General features: G+C 39.1%; 1 protein-coding gene across 2 annotated transcripts in view; it reads right to left on the reverse strand.

The window, feature by feature from the left end:
* LOC129171841 (tensin-3-like) overlaps positions 1 to 12,256 on the reverse strand; it is a 39,327-nt gene that overhangs the window by 18,709 nt on the left and 8,362 nt on the right. For both annotated transcript variants that reach the window (XM_054760884.1, XM_054760874.1), the window contains exons 2-12: positions 10,456 to 10,623; positions 10,234 to 10,284; positions 8,422 to 8,544; positions 6,261 to 6,325; positions 5,390 to 5,473; positions 3,990 to 4,102; positions 3,670 to 3,730; positions 3,509 to 3,584; positions 3,298 to 3,427; positions 3,033 to 3,098; positions 1,284 to 1,385 (exon numbers count right to left, since the gene is read on the reverse strand). In XM_054760884.1, the coding sequence (XP_054616859.1) occupies positions 1,284 to 1,385; positions 3,033 to 3,098; positions 3,298 to 3,427; positions 3,509 to 3,584; positions 3,670 to 3,730; positions 3,990 to 4,102; positions 5,390 to 5,473; positions 6,261 to 6,325; positions 8,422 to 8,544; positions 10,234 to 10,284; positions 10,456 to 10,623 (1,039 nt within the window). The remainder of the gene's footprint in view (positions 1 to 1,283; positions 1,386 to 3,032; positions 3,099 to 3,297; positions 3,428 to 3,508; positions 3,585 to 3,669; positions 3,731 to 3,989; positions 4,103 to 5,389; positions 5,474 to 6,260; positions 6,326 to 8,421; positions 8,545 to 10,233; positions 10,285 to 10,455; positions 10,624 to 12,256) is intronic.

Consider the following 12,256-nt stretch of genomic DNA (forward strand, 5'->3'; position numbering starts at 1 on the left):
CGCAAACCAAAGAGGATAATTTTAGCTCATTTTTGTTTTCCCACCATAGTAAAAGTCAAGCAATTATTACAGTACCTTGCAGTTAGTATAATAAAACAACAACGGCATTTACTGCATGGAAGCGTAATTAAACGTTATTTAAATTAGACACATATATTTTATTATTATTTTTCAACTTAATTAGTCAGATTGGTCTACTGTAGTGTCTAAGAATGAATAATTGCAGTATAATGCACATGTTTTATACTGATGCAACCATTCATAAGGTATTAATTAATAATTCAAGTCATTACAGGTTTACAATGAAGCGTGTCACCAAACACGTTTTGACCCTCAAAGGCTGCCATACTAGGAACTAGCCAAATGAGTTAATGTCACTATAGTACTATTCACTATTAGCTTAGGGAAACAAATTAACATTTTACTATAATAACTGATGTGTGTAGTAAAATTACCACTCCTACGTGAGCGATGAAGAGTGACTGGACTGCCAATGGAAGTCAATGCAATGCACTCTGGGACTTGTATCAGCTGCTCTTGTGCTATATGGATACTAACTGACCAGTTTTGACATAAAAATATAAGACATAATCATAAACATACTGTGGTCTAATGTGAGAATGTTAGAAAACAATAATAAATAAGTGTTGTTCTTCAGGGTGCTTGGATCAAACTCCCTGTTTTTAAATGTCCTTCCATCACGATGTTAAGTGGCTACATGTTAGCATTAGTAATTTCATGTTTTTTAACAGAAAGTTTAAGCTTCTAATCAAGTTGAACATACAGCATGTAAAATTAAACTATTCTGGAAAAAAAATGCCAGGTGTTGAAAATAGTGAACATAATAAGCTGCAAAAATGGTGAATTCCAGGCTGCAAAGGTTAGATGCCAGTCTCTAGCTAGCTACCTGGTGACTCACCAGTTCTTAGAAAGGTAGTTGATGGGTGTGTTTTATTGTTGAACAGTTTTATTTTTTTCATGTAAAAGAGTGTTTAACTTACCTTAAACATTTGTGACAGCTAATGTAAAAAATAAGGGTGTTTCTGCAAACCCACTTTTATTAGATATGTTAAACACAGAAGGAATTTGTGTCTGTAGTTGATTTCACGGTAGTACACCAGTAGCATACATTACAATATGTTTTTCACACTTGTGTGGCCATTAAGAATGTTCAAATGTAAAACATGGCCTAGGTTATTATAGGTTTTATGATAGCAAAAGTTTGACCCTGGAGCAGATGAATTACCGTATATGTCCATTATTTCCAATATCCATAACAGTACCTTCAGCATCACAGATGTTCTGGTACGAGTCCCAGCGGATGAGCGGGTCGACGGTGTTGTAGTCCACTGTGACATCCACGCCGTTCTGCCATCTGTCAGCACCTGGGCCCAAAAGAAACATCAACTCTATCAATGAGCACTTTTTAGTAGAACTCAGGGGAACATCCCAAAATACTTTACCGTAATAACATCTGAAATATCTCAAAGGGGAATGAATGCAAAAGTCATCATATCCAACTGTGTTCATATTTATTATCCATACATCCAATTCTCATGTCTTACGGATTTATGGTATGAGACATGTGGATTTCTCATTTGCTTTGAGCCAGACAACCTGGTTCCTCTGCATGAACGTGTAGCTGCAACTTATATTTACCCTGCTGACATGCATAAGCATAAATCTCGTCATCTGACGCACTGCATGAAAGGACCAACGTTATGTTCTAAAATGTTGTACTTTAATTGAAATGAAGCCTGAGCTAAGGATTAGACAGTAGTGACAGAATGTACTACTGGGTTTTCTCCGGGTATTCCGGTTTCCTCCCACATTCCAAAAAAAACATGCATGTTAGGTTAATTGGTGACTCTAAATTGTCCATAGGTATGAATGTGAGTGTGAATGGTTGTTTGTCTATGTGTGCCCTGCCATTGGCTGGCGACCAGTCCAGGGTGTAACCCGCCTGTCGCCCGAAGTCAGCTGGGATAGGCTCCAGCAAACCCCCGCGACCCTGAAGAGGAGAAGCGGTATTGAAAATGGATGAATGGATGTGTCGACTATATTTGGTAACACAGTATGAGCGTAAACGTGACTAGAGTGTTAGTTCATGTCTAGAGAGCTCTAATAATGTAATGTCGTAGACAGGTTTTCTATGCTCTGACTAGGGAAATATTTCATTTATAAAGAAGGAATTCTACTTCGCAGAATTCACTTATCGCAGTCGGAACTGGGACCAGTTATCCGTGATATACGAGGGATTACTGTACACTTACAAAGACACCCATATGGACTGACAACATTAGGCATACCCGCACATTGTAATGACATCAGATTCGAAACAACGTAATTATTAAAATTCTGGTTTATGTTTTTAGCGACATAATAGAGACAAACGATTTGGATCCATCCATCCTAGTACTGGTGTATAGTATTTTTTGCATAACCCGATTAATATGCATGAATGAAAATTCATCCATTCATCCATTATCTATGCCGCCTGTCCTCATTAGGGTCGCGGGGGTATGCTGGAGCCTATGCATTAATGAAAATAATAATCTATATATTATTACTAATATATTATTAAAAAATCCAATGTGTTTTTACATACCTAAACAAGCAAGTATTATTATTATGAAGTAAAGTAAGTAAGGATCGGGATGGATATTTTTGGCAGCTCGGCACAATGTGAGCAATATAATGGAGTAAATATGAATTACATACATAACTTATTTATTTTCCACTCTTTGCACATTATTACGTAAATTACATGTTGCCTGTACAACTACAAAGCTCAAGCATTCTGCATTAAGTCCCGCAATACCTATAAAACACCAACTGCTGACCATACCGCTCTGCAAAAACCTTCCTGTTGCCTCTCCATTCCATTTCTGTCAGGGTGAGTAGTTTTATTTTATTTTACTTTTATTGTAGAATGCTTAACTTCTATTAGGAAATTAAAAATGTTATTTAAAATGCTGCCTGGATGGTTTTTATGACGTAAACAAAAGAGCAAAGGAAGCGAAGAAAGCTACCTGGAATCTTCTCTGGTCCCTCAGAGAAAATCAGCTCTACTTTGCCATAATCTGGAAATCTGTGATCTGAAATACAGTATAGAAGCAACATGAAAAACTGATAAGATACACAACATTCTTGTTATTGGGTTCTGGAAAACAAGACTATTCCTCTCTAAGTGCCACAGAGACTTAAATTGCCATGCTCCTTGCAAAAGCAGCAAGAGGAGCAGACGGCTTGTTGCAAACGCGTCAAGACTCGCACTCTGCTTGGTTCTTTTCCCACCTTTGTTGGCAGCCTCCATGTCCTCTTTATCAAACATCAGGTTGTATCCCCGCACTGCTCCTGTGTGGAACTGCAGCTGGAAAATAACCTCCCGCTCAGAAGAAACCTCATTCTTATGGTAACATTTAATCTAAAAAGAGAATAAAAGAAAAATACAGAGAAGCTGAAAGAAAATACTGATGTCATTCGGGCCACTGTGTATTTTCTCTACCATTATGTCCCCTTTGAGAAGCTGGGCCGGCTCCAGGGTGACACAGATCCGCCCCCTGTGGCCTGGACCAATGTGACTGTCATGCAAAAGTTTAAAAAGTGAGTTTTCATAGTAATTATGAACTCTGAATAAGCATTACACAGAATACTGGTGTTACTTACTAGATTCCGGATGAATACACTGCTTGCATTGCCTGGTAGACCTTGACGTACGGTCGGCAAACTGGGAAGAATGATTCGTACATGTATTCATGATATGTTTTTTTTTAGCAATGAACATGCAAAAAATGAGTGCTTTTACTGAGAAACTTTAAAGCAAGGGCACAGTCTATTTCCTGTCAGGCACCAGGATGAAATGCGCTCGCTTTAAGGGCTCTATGTGTGTCTGAGCGTGTGTAGATAACACTTCTTAAGTGCTCTGATGTGGTTGCGTCAAGAGCAGCTGCAGCTGTGTGTGGCGGTAAACAAAAATGACTTTTAACCTCCAGAGGAGTCAAAGTTGGGTATTCCGTGCAAGATGATGCAGTGCAGGAACAAAGGTGAGGTGTTAATCTTCATGGATCCACTTAGAAGACTGTTGAGGATCCAAACATACCTAATAAGGCAGAGATAAATCAAAGTTATATAAGTTGGCAAAGATTCATTACAATGGTGTGTTCAGTGTGTCCCAATATTTGCTGCAGTTTTCCAAATGGACTACTTTGGTACTAACCTAGCTAACGTGCGAGCAAAACATTGGCTCATCTTAAGAGAACTGTAGCATAAGTACCATATCTACTGACAATTTTGGTATAGTAAATGTGTTAGCGCCATTAATAGCTTCCTTTGATAGCTATGTCAGCGTCATAATAATAACCATTTGTGCAGGTCTGCTGTGCTAGCACTATCACTATCTTCCATTAGCATCTATTAGCTTAACTGTTCTGTTAGTTACATTAATAACTTTATTAGAAAGTTCATTATGGTCTAAATTTGATCGTTATGCGGCCTTGGTGTGACTGGCTACTTGGTGTGTGGCCTACTTTATTTATTATGTATTACTATGTAGTTTTACTGTTGTGTCAGCTTGTTTATTAGCTTTCTTTGATAGCAATGTTAGCCTCAAGCACTATAACTACAACTACAGCTACGCTGATAGCATCTTTTAATTGCGTTAGTGATAGTTATGTCGCCTTCACTTTATAGTTGTTTATGTTAACAGCTTCATTATGATTTGTATGTGACAGTTGTGTTTGTGTATTATTTGTTTTAGTTGATAGTTTTGTTAGTTAGCTTCGTATGCATTGCGTTAGCTTCTGTATTAGTATAATTTACAAGTACAGGTTTCAACTTACAGTATGACCCCTTTAACAAGTTTTGTTTTACATTTTTACTGGCAACTGGGCCAAATAGATTTTTTACATTTGTGTTAGCTTATTAGCATCCTTTATTAGCTACATTAGCTTCAAGTGTCACCACTTTAGTAGCTAAACTGTTTCTGCTTCTTTTAATTGTTATTTTAGCTTCATATTGGATTTGGATTTTTTGATTCTCGCCAAACATAACTGACACCTGTTGACCTCTGTAGAATACTACATATCTTTAGAACGTCTTTGAATGCGTCTTCTGAATGCCTTATATTTGTATTTTAGTTAATTTAGCCATTTTTATACTGGAAAATGCTCAATTTAGCCAAACAAATATATAAAATGTACTTAAGTATGCATATTTTTTTTAAAATTAATAATAGGCGATATTCACCAATGAAACAGCAATGATTTATTAATTTATTTATTTTTGAAAAATGGTGATAGAAGGGAAACCACAAAATTCAAAGCACAAAGTGGCAAGGGATTACTGTATACTGGAGTGTGTGTGTGTGTGTGTGTATGTTGTTTTTTACCGCTTCTGTGAAGGTGTCATCAGAGCGGACACCTTGTCGTCGTAGTATTTCCTCATCGCGAAGCGGTCCAGTGCCTGATCAGCACTTTAAAGGAAGACAGGGGACAATTTATCAAACATTTCCAGCAATGATAACTCAAGCGAGAGAGATGAAACTTGTGCTGCCCTTGTAATCAAAGTGCGTTAACCCTGACTTGTACAAGGTCAGCACAGACACACATGCATAGCTACACATGCATAATAGAGAAGAGTGAAAGTAAGCAGAGAGACAAGGGATTCCCGTTGAGAGGAAGAGAATGGCAGCTTTAAGTAAACAGGGAGGCGGAGAAGAGGCCACAGAGGCTGGAGTGTGTGCACAACTCGGCCATTCAGGCACCCCTAAAACCAACAAGCATGGAGGCCTTTTCAATCAGCCCCTCGCGCCCCCACCCTCACCGCCCCCACCACTCCCCGGCAAATCTATTCGATTGTAAATCCACTGTTTTCCTATCTCTTGCACTTTTCTCTCCTTTTTTTAGGTCTTGTCTTTCACCTTTCAACAGCATGTCTGAATAGATTTCACGAAAGTGACACTGTGGCCGCCAGCTATGACAGTCTCCTCTCAAGCTGATTCATGAAACTCTATATGAGGTGAATCATTGCTTAAATTGTGTGGTTTGCCTCCCCACCCCCCGTTTGTCAGGCTTTGGATCACCTTGACCTTGAATTACAAGGGGTAAATAAATGAGACAAGGTGGAGTAGACTTATTTTGTGGTCCTCCCAATGAGTCACGTCACATTGTTGTGGTTTGTTCGCCGCTGACAGGGAGTGGGCAAATGACAAACGCTGACTACAACCCGCAGTAGACATTTACAGATACTTGAATGCTTACCTGGCGGATACGTCGGTGAAATGGACAAAGGATGAAATGACAACACCGATTCGACCCTTGCCTCCCTAGGAAACAGGATGACAGAAGATGATTAATCACAGTAAAAAGGCATTTGAAATACTTTTTATTACCCATTTATTGACCATTAGCAATTTTTCCCTTTGGGGAAACAAGATGTTATCAGATTTGAGCTCAGTGAGCGGCTAAACCAGGGGTGTCCAAAGTGTGGCGTAGGAGCCAACTGCGGCCCACAGCTGTTTTTAATGGGCCCTGGTAATTCTAAAAATACAATTCAACATAAAAACAAAAAAAAAACAAAAAAACGACACCAAATATGGCAAAAAAGGAGCAGTAATTTTACAAGAATAATGTCAAAATATTAGGAGCATAGTTATAATAATAAGAGAGAAAAGTGATAATCTTAAGAGAAAAAAATGTCAGAATTTTACAAGAATAAAGTCGTTTTAATTTATTCATTCATTTTCTATGCCACTTAATCCTCAGTAGGGTTGGCGGAGTATGCTGGAGCCTATCCTAGCTAACTTTGGGCAAGAGGCGGGGTACCGGGATACCTATGGACAATTTGGAGATGCCGATTAACCTAACATGCATGTTTTTGGAATGTGGGAGGAAGGACCCGGAGAAAACGGAGGCACGCACGGGGAGGACATGGAAACTCCACACAGAGATGCCCAACGATCTTCCAGATCTCCTGACTGTGTGGCCAACATGCTAACCATTTGGCCACTGTGCGGTCCAATAATAAATAATAATAAAGTCACAATATGAGGACAAAAACATGTTAAGCATAAAGTTAAATCACATTTAAAAAAGGATGTTATTTTAATAATGTCATGAGAAGTTACATCATGAGCAAGAGCCCAGAGCCATAATTCCCGCCATGTTGTGATTTACACTATAAATATTAGTTTGACATTTATTTTATCTACATAGTTAGATTGCAAATGTTAGCATGCTAGTGGTGCTAACATGCTAACTTTAGCATGCTAACACATAGTATAATATTACTAAGTGTTTATATAAGTGTCTAGCTGTGAAAATGGCTAAAAATGATACTATGCCAATGTCAACATGCTAGCAATGCTAACATGCTAACGTTAGCATGGCAACACCTAGCATGATAGTGCTAAGTATTTATGTATGTGTGTAGGTAATAAACAAAATGTTAGTATGCTAACATTAACCTGCTAGCCCTGCTAAAATGCTAACGTTAACATGCTAACACCTAGCATGATAGCGCAACGTACCGGGAATGAGTTGACAATTTTGATGTTGCAACGATCTGAATCGGTTGAGAAATGTGGAAGTAGTGACAACTCTTTAGATTAAAGGCATTTTGCATTCCATAAAATGGGAATGTCAAAAAAGTGGGAGTTCCTGGTATGTGGGAAATGGCATGAATGTCCTTAATTAGTTGACTGCTTTGATGTTGAAATGGTCTGAATTGCTTGAGAAATGTAGAAGTAGCTAGAATTCTTTAGATCAAAGGCATTTTGCATTCCGGAAGAAAAAAAACATAGGAATTTTTGTGCTGTGGCTAATAGCATGAATATCCTGACTTTGTTGAATGAGTTGATGTTGGAATGAGGTGAATCGTTTGAGAAATATGGAACTCGTAGTAGGTAATAGCAGTTTTACAGAATTTGGGGAAAATGTTGTATTTCGTTTGAGTATAAATATAGGTAGCCAGAATGTCCTGATTGTGTTGAACAGTTTTATGTTGGAATGGCTTGAATCGGTTAAGAAATGTCGCAGTAGTAGCAGGTAATAAATTGTTGTAGGGAAAAGGGTGAATTTTGGGAAAATTTAGAATTTTAGATTTTGGATCACTCCCAAATTTTAACCAGTTCTTTCACATCCCATTTCTGAAATTTCCTGAAATTTTCATCCAAATGCTTTCAGAACTTTTCAAGTTATTTTGAACACAGACAGACAGACAGATAAACGCAGACAACGCAGGTTTAAGCCTGGAACTTTACATTATTTCCTTTGAGATTTAAAAAAAAAAAAGAACAACTTGGATGTTTTGTCACAAAATGGTTATACTTTGGAGGTCCCACTGTCGGAGTCAAACCTTTACATGTACAAGCATTGTTTAAAGTTTGTTGTTTTTGATTATTATCCACTTGTAATTGCTCACCCTGCAGTGTATAACAACCACGTGAAGCGGGTCAGCATTGAGCCAGCTCTCCATGGCTTTACAAATGGTGCAGATCTTATCCAAAGGTGGGGCGTGCAGATCGGGCCAGCCTGTATCCAGAGTCTAAAAACAACAACATACTGTGATTTCATCATTAAAATATGACAGACTGCTCATAACCTGTTGATATCTGTAAACATTTGTTTGTTGTTTGAAAACGACTTATTTATCTTCTCAATCAACTACGAAATGAAACTTGTGGGGAGCATGCTCTGCTTCAGAATGTCATAATTATATTGGAATTCATTTTTTCGTCAGTGAATCGCAGCTCCCCAGTGTTGGCAGCACTCATGCATAGTGTTGGGCATCGAGCACCGATGGGAACTGGGACTAATATTCAGATTCTCCCGGGATCGTTCATCCATCCATCCCTCTTCTATGGCTCTTATCCTCACTAGAGTATGCTGGAGCCTGCCCCAGCTGACTTTGGGCAAGAGGCGGGGTACACCCTGGAATGGTTGCCAGCCAATTGCAGGGCACATATAGACAAACAACCTTTCACTCTCACATTCACACCTAGGGATAATTTAGAGTCTCCAATTAACCTAACATTCATGTTTTTTTGTATTGTGGGAGGAAACCGGAGTACCCAGAGAAAACCCTCGCACGCACGGGGAGAACATGCAAACTGCACACAGAAATGCCCAACGAAGATTCAAACCCAGATCTTCCCAATCTCCTGAATGTGTGGCCAACATGCTAACCACTAAGTCACCGTGCGGCCCCCGGGATCGTTAATTTTTAAAAATTTCGATGCCTACTTCTGATGATTGACCAGCCCACCGATCGGAAAAAATTGCTGCTTAACACCAACGAAGAAGAAGCCGGCGAACACCAACGAAGAAGAAGCCTCAGGAAGCATTTCTGTCCATTTCAACCATGGACAGTGTGCGTAGGCGCTCGAAAGTTTGACTGAAATTCTGCAAGAAAAATGAACGGTCGGCGCAGTGCAATATTTGCAACGCCATCACATCATGCAAAGTGCACCACGAACATGATTCATGTTCATGTTTTTGACACGGTACGCCGGACTTATTCCAACCAGTCAGGTTAGTAAAACAACAAATTACGTCAATCTTATGCCAACATTGAAGGAGCAAACAAACTATACTTTATACTGCGAACATGTTGGCCAACTCCACTATCCAGCTAAAATAAGGCTGTGTACATTTTCATAGACAAACGACCTGACGGTAACGCGAGCTTTAGCCAGGAAGTTGACAGACCCCACCAAGTGTTTCTCCCTTCACTGTACTTGTTTGATATTCTGCACGCAGGTTAGTAGGCACTCAGTAAGATGGTGAAGTTACACTTAATAAGACACGCTCCAGCACATAAACAACAGCATATGTGTAATTGTTTTTTCATGAGGTTTTTAAAAATAAAAATCATTTGTGAATGTGTACTCTAATGTAAAGTGACTTCAAAACATTTATGTTTAAATTCAATGGTTTGATATTTATATAATGGTTGAAAATTGCCCTGTGAGAAATTCATCGTAAAATAATTCATTAAAATTTCATATAATTAAAGAAAAAAATTTAAAAGTGATTTCAGCGGAAAAAACAGCCTATTTTCAGAAAAAAACAACAAATAATTAAATAATAATGTTTTGACCAAAATCCGCAAATTTGCAGGATTTTGGTCAAGGAATCTGACTGTGTGGGGATCCACTGTATTGTTCCTTGAGAAGATATAACTCGGTGTACCTCTGTGAAATATTGTAACATTTGTGAAGTAACCAAAACTTACCTTTGGATTCATTTTTGACAGGTCCTGCCTTTTCTCTGATAGGTTGATAATCTGAAGAAAACAAAAGAGTCAATTTGGCATTGATTCTTGTAATAGATATAGTTACAGATAAGGTCAGCATGCTGAGAATCATTACTTTGTCAACATCCATGCAACAATGACATCAATGCTGTCTGCACTTTGACGCCTGACTACAGCATCACAACGCGGTACATCACTGACCAGGTAATTGTCTGCATGCTTGGACTTCAGCATTCGAGTCACATCCTTCAGGTTGTGAGCATAGATCTCTTCCAGGCATCCTCGAGGGAAGGACACGGCAATGATGCGCTCTGTGATATAAGTCAAGTCCAGCTCGTATCCCTCCTCCATGTTGAATCTGGGTCCCTCCTGATGAAAAACAGAAAATATACCAGTGAATCAGGGCCTTCATGCTTCACGCCATTGCTGCTTGTGACAGGTGACTTTGCTCGAGCAAATATTTGATGGTCAAAGTCCTCTGCTCTTGTCATTGTGTCCCAAGTTTCCCGCCTATACCTTCGCAAGAATGACCTCAATACCAGATTGTGTCATAGAGGCTGTGGTGTTTGCACAGTAACGGTCGACAGTTTAGCAAAACGAATAAGCAATGGATCAACATGTGTATTTGGAGAGATTATAACCTCTATCTCTACTGGAAAGATAGTTAGCTAGTTAGCTCCAGTTTTTATTCATCCTATGCTAAGGACGTTTCTGATCTCATTAATTTATTTTCTAGACCTTTTCTTGTCCTCATCCAGCTGTCTTCAGGCAAGAGGCGGGGTACACCCTGGACTGGCTGTCAGTCAATCACAAGGCACATTGGGGCAAAAGAAGTGCATCACATTCACACCTAGGAACAATTTAGAGTCTCCAATTAGCCTAACATGTATGTTTGTTGGACGTGAGAGGATGCCGGAGTAGCCGGAGAAAACCGACATACACACAGGTAGAACTCACACAGCCGTTCCAACCAAGATTCAAACTCTTGACTTCCTGACTGTGAGGCTGACATGATAACCATGATCCAACTGTGTGGCCAGTTCCTGGACTGATACTTTTTTAATACTGATACTAATATGTTACCTGATAGATGTTTTTATTCTACATCCGACAAACCTTTATCCCTGTCATAATTTCATAATAGTTTAAAAAATTAGTCCAGGGTTGTTGTATTTTTTTAACTGTTACTATTTAAATGAACTATGTTTAGGAGGCGGGTTTACAGAAACATAAACGCCCAAACTCTGTGGTTTGTACTACAGTATAGATGACCAAGTGTCTACATTGACTGACTATAGGAAAAGTTAACAATGGAAATGAATGAGCAAGATTATTTCTGTGAATGTTCTGAACTCCTGTTTTGATGATAGTGTCATATTGAGACGAATAATGCTGTTCAGGTGGCATATCATGGTGTGTCATGTTGTTCTTCTTCAGACTGCAAACTACATGAGACTGAACAACAGCACCTCTCTCTGGTGGTTGCAGTCAAGTAGTGCACTCATTTTGCCTCAAGTGCTTCAAGACACGATAAATCAAAAATTAACCCCACATAATCAATGCAGAAATGAGGAAAACTGGTGTAAAACAATCCAACTAAAATGTCTCACTCAAACCTTCTAATGCTTCTAAATGACCCAAGACATAGAGCAGCTGTCGACATCTTGGTAAAACTTTATGACTAACATTAAATCATTAATCCCTTGGCGCCAGGAAGATTTTTTGATACATTAGTGGGATTGTATCCAAACAAAAATTGCACAAACAAAAATCCCAACCGTTTTCCCGAATGAATGCCAAAAGATATCATCATCCTTCTGGAATGACCCTGATTGTTAGCCTTGATTCAACTATTGACAGTCAAGAATGTGTCTGACAGTTGATTCTGAAATGACTGCAGGCATCAACCCAGCACTTTCAAGGGGGGCCAGAGAGGGAGTCATAAAGCGGGAACGTTTCAGCCGAGGCTTAAACCAAGCCTCCGAGCGGAATGAAAGAGGCC

This window comes from Dunckerocampus dactyliophorus, chromosome 2, assembly GCF_027744805.1.
Source record: "Dunckerocampus dactyliophorus isolate RoL2022-P2 chromosome 2, RoL_Ddac_1.1, whole genome shotgun sequence".
In the NCBI taxonomy this organism is placed as follows: domain Eukaryota; kingdom Metazoa; phylum Chordata; class Actinopteri; order Syngnathiformes; family Syngnathidae; genus Dunckerocampus; species Dunckerocampus dactyliophorus.